Genomic DNA, 16,862 nt, shown 5'->3' with positions numbered 1-16,862 from the left:
TGCTATTTCCAAGTCTATTTGTACATGAAATTTGATATACTATGAAGTTGCATGGACAATGAACACTTGAGGATTTATTTATACATATAATTAGCAATAACAAAATAAGTTAAATATATTAAAATATATACTCTTCATGAGTTTCTCGTAGTCGAACTCAAATATATTACATGTAACAAAATAATGTATTCTCTGGAGTAACAAAAACAAACACAATATGCACTTTAATGAGAAAGACGTAATTGCATTTTCTAGCAGAAAGAGTCCCTGTTGCTGGAAGTTTGACATTTTGAAGATTTACCTCTTTCTTTCATGCTGAAAAATGTAATTAAATAGACTTGCTTTTTTAAGTAGTAAGAAAGATGGGAATGCAATGTTATTTAATGAACTTGATGCAAAGTTATTTTAACGGATAAAACAGCTGTCGTGATTGAAAGAAACTTGTCGCCTTAGTCAAAAAAAAGGTTTTAATTCAATCACCGAATCGGATAGAAATTCAAGTTGTTGTTCTTAAACTATACTAGTTCGTGCTAGTTGAAACACACTTCAACTATTTTTGTTTTATAATGCATTTTTCTACTCACTACAATTAAAATCTTAATGTATTCTCTGGAAGACTTCGACTTACAGTTTGCTTATCACCTTTACGAGAATTTCTTTCTTTCATTCAGGGTACATCCAAACTCATACAAGTATAATTTGACCTTGGAATAGCATCCGAGAGAATGCTTAATAAATTTTTCTAAGCAATTAACAACGTGAAAAAAATTAATTGATTTTATTCCATTCTTCTTTGTTTCGTGTACCGTTCTTAACAACTGAAACAGAAGGAAAGAGTATTTATTACTGTGAAGTGAACTGTGTCTGCGATGAAGCAAACATTCCTTTGTAAGATGGTTCGACACAAAGAAAAGTTTTCTTAAGAGCGTTCGGTTTATCTTCACTGCGAGTCCTCTTTGATGTATTTATGGCAGTAAAGAAAGGAAAAGTGAACAATCTTAAGTGCTCTCTATCCTACTCAACTTGTCACTGTTCCGTTACTTCTTCTTCATTTTCTTACACCCGCGAGACAATGCATCCACTCTCTTTTTTTTTCCCTTACTACCATATCTCGCCGTCCATTTGACGAGTGAATGTCCTGTACCACCCGCGCTGGACGTAATGATCTATTTTCACAGTAAATAAATTTCCCAATTGTATTTCGCTCTCATTATGAGCAACAGTGTGCAAAAAAGATGTCAGAAAGTTATGAAGATAAAAATAAGAAATTTTTATCTTCATAAAATATTTTTTATCCAGTTTACTTACCTATAACTTTCAGAGTGATCACTGTATTTACTGTCCTTGCTTTATGAAAATCTACCCGACACCTGTACTCCCCAGCATCCTCTTCTTGTACTGGATCTAACTGTAAGAAAGCTGGGCGGTTGATCATATTGAAATAGGCTCGGTTGTCTAAAGTTGACACCGCTGATTGTCTCGCTTGCTCCACTGTTCCTCTTCGTGCATCTAACGTGTAAATAGGTGACGGAGCCTCGTCTTTGTACCACAAAATTAAAGCCACACCGTCGTCTGCAGAAGGAGGTGATATGTCACAGGGCAAGGCTACTTTCCCGCGAACCACAGCTGTGTAAAGTATCGATGCTAAAGGGAAAAAAGAAATACGGTGGATTAATCTTTTGAACAGTATAGACACACATAAACATACATACAAAAGAAGTTGTAAACATTCTGAAACTATTTCATGTAACTACTCAAGTTAGAGAAAAGTGATTATCTAGGCTTATAAATTGGAATAGAGCTGCAGTTAAATTGTCAACAGTTGGCTACTTATTAATTAACATTTTATTGGCTAACAGAATTATTATTAATTGAAATCTATACTTTAAAAATATTTTTTCGGTGTTAGGACACTTTTTGAACACATGTTCATAAATGATCTAGGGTTAAAATATCAAGAAAAGACTCTCTGTCTTTGCTAATGTGAAGCTGGCTACAGTTATAAATTGTTCGGATGACTTAAGTTCTATACGTGATAATCTTACAATATAGTTAAGCAGGTGGGGTAGTTGGAGTTTAAAATTTGATGAGAAAAAACTCAAATATATCCATTTTATGGAAGAAGATAACATCAGTAAGATATAATTTGAATGGACAGGAGTTAGAAAATGTTGACGAATGAAAGGATTTGGGAAGGTCAGGAGAAGTTTCACACTTGTAAGAGAAAGGATGTAATGATATTGACTTCCAGAGAAGGCATTCTAATTATAATATAAGTATAATGGTTATCTAATTTGGTGTTAATAAACTTGTCGATATATATATATATATATATATATGAAAAAAATAAATACAAAATATATTTTGGACGCGTCGAGTGCGTATATACACAAGTCGACTTATTTGATGGAATTCATTTCTGTTACCATGGACATAAATCTTCTGGTGGAAGGTTACTACTACTACTACTACTACTAATAATAATAATAATAATAATAATAATAGCTCGTCTTCATTTATGAAGCCAAAAGAGGAGGGTCCTGAGATCTCAAGTGGTATTTGAACCTTGGTTTTATTGAGAGAAGGGCCTATCTTGTGATCCTTGCGACTGTGCTAGAGATGTATACTCTAATATGGAAAAACATAAGCATACCGTTTCATGTATATTTTGATATTTTACGTCAGAGGATTAAAAAAATCCCTATATTCTTCTAAAGTCTAAAATGCAAAGAAAGGGTGTTTGCACACATTATAATTGTTTTTATAAATAAAATTTTAAAATAAAATTCAGTGAATTAAATTTCTAATAGGGTATTGTAACATTTTACCTCAACTTCATGTTGGAACAATAAAGAAACAGTAAAACTTTTATACTAGAAAAGGGCAATCATCAGCTTTTACGCAAATGAGGTCGGCGCCATTTTACCAAGTTCTTTACGTTATACTATTTGTGGTTTCACGAGTAAGGGAGTTATTATGCATAATATGTAAGTTTCGGCTAGTTTTATTGCAATCCTTTCGTCTCGTCAGGAAATTAAGCTACCATGAAACTGCTTCCGACCGGATGAAATCTAAAACTATAAAAACATGGCGTGTTTAAAACACAGAACACAGACGTTAAGTTGTGAAACGAAAGTTAGTTGCCATGACAATAAATAATGGGCAAAAAGCCAACTAAGTGTTAAACACGCAACTATTTTCTCGTTGTTGTTCATGTCTGTCGTACTTATTATTTGGACAGTTAATGTGACATTAAACACATTAACAGGGAATGCTTATAACAAAAACAATTCATACAGTTTTTTGATTATGGTTTAACAGCTTCGACTTTGTTATTAACACGCAAGCACGCATGTGGTAAAAAATTAAATGTTTAAAACAAGCTTTTGGAGAATAGATGACGAACTCCGAAGAAAAATAACACATATTCTGAATAAGGACAAAATTTCATTGAAGCTCAAAACTGATTAACCAATTCAGCTTAAAAATAATAATAATAACCTACTCCCTTTACGTGACCATAATCAAACTATACTGATTCCTAAACGAATCGCAAATGAAAGTGCTGATATGTATAACTTGCATTTTTGGTTGTTAAATGAAGTTATTCTAATTCACTTGCGGGTATTTATTTTCTTGAGTAATATTTGAAACAGCAGCGTTAGAAAGAAGGACAAATTTAACATCCAAGTCCAACATTCTTGTCTCTTACGTTTGGGAAAAGAAAATGTGGCGTTGATAGTACCCTGAAGGTCCAGGAATTATACAATTAACCATGCCTCTTACACCGGTTTTGCCCTTTCATGCTAGGCTAATGCACACGCACTCACGCAAATTTCCTGCCATTTCAGATATGGTTGCACCAAGCAGATCAATATTGGCCTCCTTTAGCTTATTGTTGAGGCATATTTTTAAACCGATCGAAATTCTACCGCGTCTCAGAGCCCAAACGATGAACACTTCACCTTACATCTAAGAAGCAGCTTAACATCAATCATTGAACTTACAAAGTGCGGGAACCTCGCAAGAGTTTTTTTTTTATTGTTATTTTTTTAACCAATCAGAGGAGCTTGACTTATTCATAACCACACGAAAGAATTATTTTTCTACCTTTCAAAAAATACTATCTATTTGTAATTGAAATATACGTGAGGCATTTCAGATCACAAAATTTCTACTAATTTATCATTATATAAATCACAAGCCTTTCCTAATTTTTCCTGAAATTACCATCTATACTGGTCTACTGGTCCAGATTCCACTGCGAGCATGGAACGTCTTTAAGTGGTAGAAGTATCTCTTGGATTACCTTCACGTTGCTTATTGGAAGCCTAAAATCGTTTGGAAAAAAATGTCAATGTATTCTCTCTCTCTCTCTCTCTCTCTTTTTTTTTTCTCTCTCTCTCTCTCTAGAGAAGAATTTCCACATTATATCGCGCTTGTTCCGCCATACTGTACTAATATTTGTACTAAAATACTTCCGTAATCCTTAAGGAATAATTTCTGTTCCAAGAAACGTATTCTGTTTTAAAGTTTTACAATCATTATACACTTCAAACCCGGTGAGTGAGGATGCAAAACTTAACGCAAGCGTTAAGGACTATTAATAGCACAAGAAAATCCATTAGCGCGTAGTACTCTAACGCATGCATGTGATACGAGAGTTGAACAGAACAAAATATTGACCAAGGCTTTTCGATTTATCCGGGTATTAGCGATCTTGGCTAAATGGAATCGGATTAGTATGATAGTAATTAATACATTTTGTCAAGCCATTTTATTTTTCCGTCCAAATCGGATAAGTTAGAATAATTTATATGTTATAAATTATTCTAACTGACAAAAAAAAATGATATTTTAGTATACACTACACTCACACAACAAAACTAAAAGTCATTTAACATGTGACAGAAATCACTGAATTGCTCTTGAACAAAAGAGAAAATATAGTTCCTTGGCTACTGGGGAAAAACAATACATGGGATGAGTTCATAGCATAAAAGGACTGAAAGTTAACGTTATCCAAGGGATCAAAATCTCATCATGTCTGTAAAGACGGGAATTATCGAAAGCCAGCGTAGCTGTAAATAGTTCTGAAAGACATAAGAAAAGACTTACTTGTACTAACACAGAAGTTCCAAGGTTATCTGTTCCTCATTCAAGATGGTTGGAGATCAAAATAGAATTAAAGGAAATAGTAAGAGGTATTGTTGAAGTTTTCCAGGCTTGTAGTACAAAAAATGGAAAATTTAGTACACGAGAAAGATGGGAAGGGATAGAGCAATTTTGTCATCCGAGTGATTTTGGATGGGGTAGATTTTCAACTAAAATTTACAGATCTTATAAACAAAGAAATAATATAATTTATAATGTTTACCGTATAAATTATACCGTTAACTGTTTAAAGCATATTTATGCTATTTGAATCCTTAAAAGGACTGGCTTAAAAGGGCTAAGCAAGAATGCTTTTCATCTTCCCCGTTATCTGTAGAGGACAGTGGAAGGATAAAGTGTTATTGAGCTACATAACGCTCTGATCATGGCAAGAGAGTAACAGCAATAGCTGAGCCTCAGTTAGAACTTCATTGGCTACAGCATTGCCATCCACTACTCTCCCAGGGTACCCATTTTAGTCGCCTCGTACGACATGCATGAGCTACTTGGGGCTATTCTTATCCTGGCCATCACACGGGAGAATCTAATTGAATCCATTATATGATTTAATTAATATATAATTATTATGTAAATAAACATTTTCTTTAAATATAACATTCTAAATTTTATTATGGATTATAAATTTATTCAAAATTTAATCGATCACTATTAGAAATAATTAATGTTTCAAATTTATTTTAGGAAAATTTGTTAAATATACCTCTTTATATAGAATGTATTAAATTTATTTAAGATTCTGCAATTTTTTTTAATTCTTTCCGATTTCCTACATTAGAAATGCTCAGTAGAAGAATCATGGATATTCGGAGCACGCGACTTCGAGTCCTTTAATGAACTCCTGTTTTCGGAAATGCACGCATAATCACATAGAGAGGTGAGGTTCGTATATCAGCTGGCGAACGCTCTAATACGAACTCATCAATATTCATTGAGAGGTAGATGGAAGGATTTTAACTCTTCCTCCTGGGAAAGATTTATTTTAAGCGAGGAGTTTAGTTGAACATCCCGCAGGAACAACCTGACTGATCTCCCGAACAGCCTACGTGTTAAATGGCTTAGTTGACCATTTAGAATTCTGCGCTTAATAAATAACAAATATAGCAAGCTGCTAGTTAAGAATTCATTGCTTTTTTGTTAAATTTAAATTCATGTAATAATGATGAAGCCAGGCTGATCTACTAGTTAAACTCATCCACTTAGTTCTTTCCATTGAGGCTGCAATTCTAATCCTACGTACAAAAATTTTTTCCCAGTTCTTTTTGCTGGGATAAAGTAGGATATTTCCTCAGAGATGAACAATTAGTTTTACATTTAGAAAAAAATTGAGCAAAGCCCTGATAAGGCATATAATTAATTAATATAAACTAGAATTAGGAAACGAGATGGCTGTAGTTACTTGCAGAACTTTTGTCTAGCTTGCAGCCATAAATGCATCCAATTGTCATCGTCATGGACGTTGGATAGCATATGTACTTCCAGAAATTAAGAGAATCATAAATTTCCGTATGGTCCCTTTGAGGAAATGAAAACGGCGCTTAGTATGTATATGATGAGGTTGATATTTAGCCTGTAGAATCACCATTGTTCGTTGAAGGCCTTTCCCATATATATAGAGGTCCGGTCAATATCTCTCAGGGCGGTCCAGTCCATCTTGGGAGAGTGTATCAGATATATCCCTGTCCATGGCAAGATTTGAACTCGCAGCCTATGGGCTGGAGGGCAGATTACGCTAGCCACTCAACCAATCAGGCGGAGAGCATATATATATTCTGTAAATCATTGACCCTTCTAATATTTTCACGTGATTCACTGTTCATACCCAACTCTCTATATACTGTATAATAAAAATAAAGGATAACAGAAAAAAAATAGGAAAGTTTAATAATACTGGATGTAATCAGACAATGTACATGAAGAATCGTAAGATTAATTATTTTAAAAAAGACTCCATGAAGGAGAATCACTTGATTCCTAACTACTGTAGCTACTAAAAGCACTCAACGAGTATAGTATAGCATAAGCCCTATAATATCTCTACCCTTTTTTGGATTTTGTTTATTTCTTTACAATCGTATGAATGTTTCGGAACGTATACTGTCTGTAATTCAGATAATACGAGTACTCTGCAGAATGCATCAAATATAGTACCTTACGCAAATTCAGTTCACGATCAACTGAATCCTTATCTTTCAGTGTCAGAGATTGGAAAAAGAATGACATCACCAACAGAAAGATATTTTGCAAGTACAGAAAGCCTCAAATGGTGTCCGTTTTTGTGTACTGTATTTAAAAATGCGACACTGCTTTGACTCAGTATGGCGCAACATTGATATGTTTATGCTTCAGTTCATTTTTTGTGGCAATTTAGGGAGTTGCATCAGGAAGTTACCTCGCTCTGGAATTTCCTGAACTAGTATTGACTAATTGTTCCTCCTTGGAATAGGTACTTTTAAATATACAACAGCTTTGCGATTTCAGGAAATATTAAATACAAATTTGTGTTTTCTGCGTTTTCTTTTTTAAGTGGGAGACATTCAAATCTTGCTAGTTCACCACTACACCATCAAATGCTATTCGATTAATATGAGCTTCGGTTGCCGAGTTATTGATTTTTAAAGAGACTTACTCCACCCTCTGACACCTAGTTCCTGATTCTCAGGTATAACATAAAACGCAGCGCATGATCAATGCTTTGCTAAAGAATTGAACTTCAATGCTAACTACGAACAACTGCTGGAACATCGAACATGGTATGCAACGCATCTTCACACATCTTTGTGTAATTTATTAAAGAGATTATTTTATGATGTCAAACCGTAAATAGGAGCAATGTGAATGCTTTCTTCATCAGTAAAAGGGATCAAAGTTAAGCTGAAACTTTTATTGAGGTTTCATGAAGATACTTCCCGTGCAAGCTTTGTTTTCTTCCACTTGGATAAATGATTAAAAATATATAAACATTTTTGGAAAGTATAATTTGATTTCTATTGAAGGGCAAAATCTTTCTATATCTTTGAGTAAGCGAGAATTTAATAATAATGTCGCATTTTTTATTTGTATGTAAGAAATAAATGAAGTTGTCATTAGTGCAACCTTGGTATCATTCTCGGGTCTGGCTCTCATTGATATAATTTATATAAATGTACACTAATGTGTAATTTATATATTAATATATAAAATAAATTCTTTTACGACTTTTATTCTTTGAAAGGAGTAGACGACCAGTCTGAAAATAAATCTTAAATTCTATACAAAAAAAATTCTCAGCTATTAATTATAAACTGTGTGTATATATATATATAAAATCCTAAAAGGTGTTTTTCAGATAAATCATATTTTCAAAGAAATACAAAAAAAAAAAAAATTTCATTTTGTTTCTTTAAAGTTTTTTTTGTCTAAAGCATCGCTAATTTGTGCCAATCAGGAGGAACTTTCCAATTATTGCTCATTTATTTCACTTTCGATTTAGTCACCTAACTTCACTAGCCTAAGCCTAAGTTCAATTGAATAATTGAATAGTAGAAAAGTTTTACAGATGGCGCTCTTGATCTTAATATTTGTTTGAGGATAATATCAGTAATTACGAATAAATGACCATGACCTAACCAGACAACCACAGTGTTCCAGTGCTCACTAATTCTATGTAAATAGAAGAAAATAAATACAATTAGCGCATTTTCAACACAGTTTTAATGCATGTTCAAATAATTGCCTTGGAGATTAAAAACAGAAAAAAATAGGAAAGAATAATCATAAATAACTTAAGGGATTACTTTATAATACCTTAAATTATTTATGATATACATTAAGTTTATAATATCTTATTTCCTACAACTGAAGGACATTGTCTTGAAGGACTGTACGACATGATCACACCAATAACAAGTCATTACAATGAAAGAGGAATCGAGGCTTCTGAATTATCTCCAAATATTTGAAAAGAAATGGCCCCTTATACATTCAAAATATCTGGATATCATAATAACTGTATTCTGTGGACACTTGAACACTTCTCTGGGAATACAGTGAGTTTTCATATTGTCTTTCATGCCTATTTTTATTAAGAGTAATACCGAAACGATTCTCAAAAATACGAAAATGAGAAAGAAACTTTGAATTAGTTTAAATGGATTTTGCTTTGTTCCATTTGGAGCTTGGCGCAAAAGGGGGTTTGATGAGTCAAACAAGTACGAAAATTTCCCCATCAGGTTTCTACAAAGGAAAATGTTTCAGGGAAGTTCGTTTTTATTTTACTCGGTAATGGTACTTTGAACCTTGAAAACAGAATAGCCGTAGGAAAAATTGCCTCTCTCTCTCTCTCTCTCTCTCTCTCTCTCTCTAATGTATGTATGTATGTATGTATGTTTTTCGAAGAAAAGATCTTTGCACTGAAGGAAGCCTAAAAATATCGCATTGGATTTTTTAGGTAATATTTTACAAAGATGACCAACAGCTATGCCTACAATAATAATGCTTTTCTTATCACCATAGCAAACAAATACACAGCAGCTAAAAGCAACATTAAAATTAACAAAACAATGAAGAACATCACAAATAAAGTTTTGGAGAAACTTTATTTAGGCATTCTCGATTTCAAGCTCTGGAAAACAAAATAGCAGTTTTCGAACCACTTCAGGCTTCCAATGAATTGTGCGGAGATCACCGTTGGAGGAAAATCATCTCTCATGCATTCGATGATTCCTCTCGATTAATAGCTTATTTCTTAAATTTTAACCTTTCGTGGGTGAGTTGTTTTTGTTGTTCATTCTCCTTTTATTGGGAATAGTACATTAATAGAAAGAGTGAGAAAGAATTAAATAGTTTAAATAGACGAGGATAGGAGGTCAGTGTTATTCACTTAAATGATGTGTTCTTCTCGGACGTTTGCTTATTTTGCAGGATGCGACACACAAGTGAAGAAAAAACTCTCCACGCACACATGAGACTAGGTAACTCACCTTCAATTAAAATGTCCTTAAAATTTTACTTTTTAAGGACATTTAAACAGAATTCGAACTCGTGTCTTTCCAACCAAAAAGCACTGTTGAAAACAACTGAGCTGCCAAACATGACATTTTTTTTTCTTTCAATCTGATTCTGGCTTTTGATAAGCAGGATAGGGGTCTTCACCGGACAATAAAAATCATCTGTCATCTAATAACTAGCTATATGTATGCAAAAGGAATAATTTGAAATGGTCATAAATTAGTTATCTTTTTTTGCATAACAAATTTTGTCTCCTAATAAATAAGTATTATCTTTTCTAAAATCCTATAAAAATTGTCAAATTCAGGTATTTTCTTAGAGGATTTCGGTTTCATCTCTCACAAATATATCTTTAGTTCTCACTTTGGGAGATGTTTGCCGTTTCTATTGTAAAATCAGAAGTGTTAGGCGGTGTTTGGGTTTTAGCATATACATAACAATCATCTGAAATAAACACCTTAGTTTGTTATGTCCTTGTAGGATAAACAATTATATTTAATATTCGGCATCACTTGAAAAGATTTCGTTTAGATTCTGCTGAAAACGAAAAAATATCTAGACCATGTCAAGCATGTCAAGTTGAGTCAACTACTCTCCCAGAAATGTGGATTCTCTCTCTCTCTCTCTCTCTCCACCAAGCAAACGCAACCCGTATATGAACCCAAACAATTAGATATGGATTATAAAATGCTGGCCAGCGAGTAGATAAAAGCAGCAAACTGACTTTTGTATTTCAAAACAAGAACTGGATAAGAATAAGAAATGGAACAGTAATTTACTGTAACTGATGTTCGAACTGCGGTTTCCTAAAGCAAGCATCAGCTGGTGGATAAATGAAGATAAAATGAGTGCAAAATTAGTGCAGTTCTAATAAGTGACATCCACTTGAATTAAGTATACTGGTTATAAGAGTAATGATACGAATGGGAATAATAAAAGCTTCCTGTGGGAATAATAACACTTAATTATTTTCTAAGTAACATTCTTATCTCTAATCCTAGGGATACGAGTTGATTGCAAATGTCCTTGCAAATATATAATATGCATACGAATTGAAATAATCTATGAATCAAACTATAACATTATCTTGAAAAGCATCTTAAGCTAGAAATGTAAATGTTTGCAAAACGTTGTTTGTTTCTGCTAAAAAAGGAAATCTTGCTTATGGGTCCTAGTTAATTGCTTTGACTTTACAGAGCATTTAGTGTTTATATTCCCTCAGTCATTGGAATGATTATTGAATCTGTGCAATTTTGCCTCCTTCTCCTATGTTTGTGTGCATTTGATGGAATATAAACAGCGGAAATTATAGAGAACAACTTGAAGCGAAATGTTATTTTCGTTACAGTGCTTTTTGTCATATAAACAACAGTTCATGACATTCTTCTCGTAACCTAGTCAAAACACTTAGTCCAATATTGGATTACAGTTCGCAACGTCAGTCATCCAGATTTTAAATGAATGTTGAGAGAATCGAAAGTATTCAGAGAGAAAGATTCGCTAAGTACCTTTTAGGGATTTTAAAGCGACAGCTACAAGAATCCGTTGCTCAGCTGTGATTTGTTGCACTGAACTGACAGAAGAATGAGATGAAACTTAATTGAAGTTTGCAAGTTAATTCAAGGAAATATATAACACAGATAGCAGGATTTTGTTCGCATGACTGAGCCCCCTACTCCTGAAGACTATAATAAAAAGTCTACGAAGAAAAGAAGGAGACAGACTATGAAGAGTTTATTTTTAAGGGAAGGAGTTTAAATTATGAGGAACAGCCTTCGATATACTAGCAATGAACCAGGTTTCATTAAAGAAGGATTAGATAACTGTTTATCTAAAGACTAGGCTATTAAAAAGTAAATGATGCATAATCATTATATGTAATCAGTATCCATCGTTTGTAAATATGTGCATACATTAAAATTGTACAGATAAGAAACCTACAGAACAAGTAAAACATTCAGCTATTTTGACAATTTTAATGAAAGTGTCAAACTAAAGATGGTAACATAGAACATAAGTAACAAAACTAAACAAGAAAGAAAGATTAAGGTACAATTTTCAATATTCATGCATCAACCTGCAGAGGAGAGAATATGTCTAATTAATTCGGATGTCCTAATTTCCTTGTTACGAATATAAAATTGTATTTAGATCCATTGATCCATCAAATATATGTGAAATAGTAATACTATTTCACGTAAGTTTAGTCGGATATCATGTTGGATATCAAGGATAACTGGAGATTGGAATCCATGTACGTCATGCCCCGTTGAATGTAGAGGAACAAATTTAGAGCTTCATTCGTGAATAGGAAAAGCTCAGAATTATATACTCAGAATTTTAAATGTGACATAGATTGTTTTTCACTCTGCAGAGCAATTTATTTCTTTTATAAATATAAAAATATCCGTTCATATTAATATCGCAGAAATGTTTCATATTCCTCTTCGTTTAGCTTGCAAATATTGTTCGAACTCTCACCATGTAAAACATTTTACTCTCTTCTTTAATAGTCGGTGTTTTGGACGATGGTCATCACTTTGTCCAATTATTAGACAAATTGATGACTAGATTAGACAACGTGATTATTAGACAAAGTGAATATCATTAGACAAAAAAATCACTAATGAGCCACTGCTAAAATTTGGCAAATTCCTCCTAGACAGTCTGCATACACGAAACTCCTCCTGAGGGCGCCTCTGTAGTGAAGTCCTGAATATTAACGTTGGGTTTGAACTAGGTTCGAATCCACCAACAGAAGAACCCTTTATAACAGTTTTTTTCATCTACAGTTGAGTTATGTAATCTTAGATTAAATTGGCAGGATTCTACCTGACAAAAATATTATTATTATTATTTCAAAATCCGCACCAACCTGTTGGAGAACACACCCACTTAGCAGACATAAATATGCTGCTTCATAGCTTTAAGTCACTTCGGCCGTAATTCCAACATTGATGGTCAGTTTCTGATATGTTCAGGACGCTACGGTAGCACTACATAAAATATTTATATTATAGTATACTGACTCCTTATAGACGACAATTTTCCTCCGCATTAAACTGTTTATTCTGTCAAAACACACTAATATTGTCAGAGCTTACATTTCGGCCTTATAAATCATTTCTAACTGCATCATTATTTAATATCTGTACATTAAATGTCTATATACCATTCCCTTGTGGATGTTTTACCTGTCATCCTAGCACGAAACACCGGTGTTTTGCTAACCATTTTCCTCACATTCTCTTAGTTATTGTACAACCGTAGATTAGCTCTACTTATACATTTCTGAATGCTGAAAATGTCAAGTTCCTTTCTGATACCTTCATTTAATATCATTTTTACACTGATTGTAAAATATTAATTTATGTTAATTACCCTATATTTTTTCTCATATGTTTGATACTTCAAATGTTCTAGTCTTTGATAAATGTTTCATTTCTGCTACTATGGTCAGATCCATTAGTTAAAATTAGTCCGAGCACTGTCCATACAGTGTTGTTGTGGGTCCTAACCATACCAACTTTGCATCTATTTACATATTTAATATTCCACCGTCACTTAAAATTGTGTGAAATAGTTCAAAAGCTTTATTTGTTCTAAAGGTTTTCCATTCAGGATGCAGTTCATATTTTCAATGCCCATATATATATTTTTCACTGTCGGACTTTTTTTCTGCTGATTTTTGTGCCAACGTGTCAATCTTCATTCAGTTTAATTAGGGAATCCTACAGATTTGTACTAGATTTATTTAAGAATATAATACAATCCAAATAAAGTAAAGATTAAAGAGCTAAGATTAACATCTCCAATTTTGATATGGGTAATGTGATAATGTAATGATAAATTTGATAATGTGATCTATACAGAATATAAATAACATCAGAAACAAAACTCCGATACTCAGCTTTAGAGATCAAACATTTGAATTTTTATGAACCTCTTCAGGTATACAAATAAGTAAAGTAACGGTAGTAACACATGTTCTGTTTAGATCAATAACGTGATATTCTCTTACTTCGCATTCATCTTTTAATGCAAAAATAAACTATATACAGAGAGAGAGAGAGAGAGAGAGAGAGAGAATTTTTACAAAGCTAAAGTTGACCGTTTAAAAGAAAAAAATCAATACTCGTCTTCTGAACTTTTGAAAAGGAACCACCTCCAATAAATATCGATAAAGAAATCAATTTTAATATTTCAGAATTAGGTAATTAAAATAACTTTAACATCTTAATTTAAAGATATAGTTTACCGGCAAGGTTTCTGGTTCCAAAATGTTAGATCACTGGAAGAAAGACCCTTATAATGTCGATATTCTAATTGTCGATTTAGAGAAACAATTTCTTGGAATTTTCTCAGCCAATTTCTGAGTGGGTCGAACTTTTACGCAAGCAATAGGCTTGTTTATTTCTACCGAAACTCAAGTTTTAACCGGAAAACTCAGAAAAGTCGACTGCTGAACTCGCACTGTGTGTGACGACGATAATACTTAGGTTTTTGAATCAAGTTATTGTCCACCATTCTCTCTCAGATATCTTCATACTCACCCCATGAACTGAAGGTGGATATCAGGTGTCAACTAAATAAAAAAAAATAAAAAAAAGGCTAAAGGTCCTCTGGAAAATAAGAAGCGTTAGATGATTTTTTTAATTTAAAGATGGTCGAAAACTTAGCTGGAGGGTATGAATGAATGGTGTTAGTTTAAAACATGTATTGGTTTAATTGCTTATTAAACCAATTTCATTTAGAAAACTTCATCAAAATGAAGTCTCGTCATAGAATCGCTTTTCGCCTGTAATATTCATATGATCATTTTCTCTTTCAGCCTAAGGGAGTTTCTGACTTGACTCATATTTCAGCTCCTTTGATAACATTATAGAGACCCAAAAGCATCATGTTAAAGGATCGACGCTCTCTTAGTTTTCTACTCTCTCAAACTGTGGATATTTTCAATAGTTGTTTGTTTGCACCGACAGGAAGTATTTTAGAACATACTTTTTATCTTAGGTAAAGAATATAAACAGACGTTTATGAAATATACAAAACGTTCATTTTTATGATGTCTGACGTATGAGGACTATATATGATCCAGTTGAATATTTAATAGAAAAATCAGTCATACACACACTAGCAATTCTCATAGATCGACAGTTATATTGTTTTTACAATCGTACCAACAAACATTTGCATGTCTAAATCATATTGGTACCATGTCTAAATCATATAGCTAAAAACGGTTAAACATATGAAACGTTAGTGTTAGGGACCGTGCACGAAAGTTTCTAGACATATATATCATATTATGTAGGCGATACAATGAAAGTTAGCCGCCAAAATATTATGAAAATCCTGAAAATAGTAGAAGATAATGATTTTGCGTTTGTTATTTTAAGTACTGTATTATCGAGTCTAGGTCCTTGAGAATATAAAAGATGGTATTATTCTGTTATTTCGTCTGTTCTATTGATGCTGTCTTCTGCAAATTGAACAAACGAAAAGACTAAAATGAATTGATTTGGATTTCTAATAGAGAATCTGTGATGTTTTAGATAATATCAAAAGTGTGATGGAAACGAGAACTACTAGAGTGGAAAGAAAGTTGAACCTTGAGTACTATGGCTATGTAGAGAGGGCGGAAAATGAGAGATAGACACGAAGAGGTTTAACATGTATCATAAGCATAAAAAAGGGGAGGAAGACCAAAAGGAAACACAGACTGATGACATCCAAGCAGGTGTCATCACACTTATTCAACTTCCACGAAAGAGGAAGTTGAATAAGGAACATAGACTTCAGCAAGATAAATGGGAAAGTGTTTATCCTAGTACATATTTAGAAACTATGGTCTGGATATCCTACAACTTTTCAGCAATTACCAAAACTGAATTATCTCTCTGCGAGCAGCGTAAAGATCCATGTTTATTATATTCTAAAGTCGATTTAATTTGTTTAAGTGTCAGTACCGATTTAAATAAAGTCATGAGATAAGACATCGTTGTGTTATTCTTGTTATTTGTGTTATCAGGCTAGCAGGAAGAGAATCCCTTATTTTCTAAAAGTGAATAATTCTATTATTTCGTTCTGAACCCAGATAACCCTGTCAAGGGAGTGTTAGTAATCTCCTGCCTCACTCCTAGGACTTGAACTAAGAAAACAAAATCAAGATAATTTTATCTCGTCCTGTGGTCACAGAATATTTAATATGCAGTTTCCCACACAGAAATGGCTAACACTCGTTAAAATGATTGAACCATTTCAACTTTGCTTATTTGTGTTTTTATTTTTACATCATGTCAGAATCACGAAAAACTGTTTAAATTTTCATGAATTGCATGCAAGATGTGGAATTTAGAAGGGAGACAGACTCCTCACCACACTTCTTTCCAACAATATTATCTCGCAAGCGAGAGATCGAGATAAAATAATTGTCTATTATTTTATCATCTTCGCAAGGATGATCCACATATATTCAAAACGATTCGGGTCAGAGCAATATGTATGCATGCCAAGATTCGTATAGCTTAGCGCTCTATCTCTCTCTCTCGCTCTCTCTCTCAGTCACTCACTCTATTCTAACAGCACTTGAGCATTTTCAACAAAGATATCTTTAAAAGATATATTTCGGTGATTACATTTTTTTATTATTCAGTTATATAAAACACTGAAATAATAGTTCCCGACAAGTTTCGTAAATC

The 16,862-nt window shown here is 33.1% G+C and overlaps 1 protein-coding gene across 1 annotated transcript in view; it reads right to left on the bottom strand.

The window, feature by feature from the left end:
• The window catches only part of LOC150094041 (protein turtle-like), a 138,016-nt gene extending 124,621 nt beyond the window's left edge, over positions 1 to 13,395 (bottom strand). Inside the window, exons 1-2 of the mRNA XM_090412941.1 lie at positions 13,356 to 13,395; positions 1,309 to 1,644 (exon numbers count right to left, since the gene is read on the bottom strand). Of these exons, the coding sequence (XP_090269067.1) occupies positions 1,309 to 1,644; positions 13,356 to 13,395 (376 nt within the window). The remainder of the gene's footprint in view (positions 1 to 1,308; positions 1,645 to 13,355) is intronic.
• Positions 13,396 to 16,862: the final 3,467 nt, after the last annotated feature.

Source organism: Typopeltis vanoorti, chromosome 23 (assembly GCF_054136105.1).
Source record: "Typopeltis vanoorti isolate ZY-2024b chromosome 23, IOZ_Tvanoo_1.0, whole genome shotgun sequence".
Classification (NCBI taxonomy): domain Eukaryota; kingdom Metazoa; phylum Arthropoda; class Arachnida; order Uropygi; family Thelyphonidae; genus Typopeltis; species Typopeltis vanoorti.
Note: the sequence above shows the minus strand (reverse complement) of the source record. Positions and strands in the feature narration are given on the sequence as shown.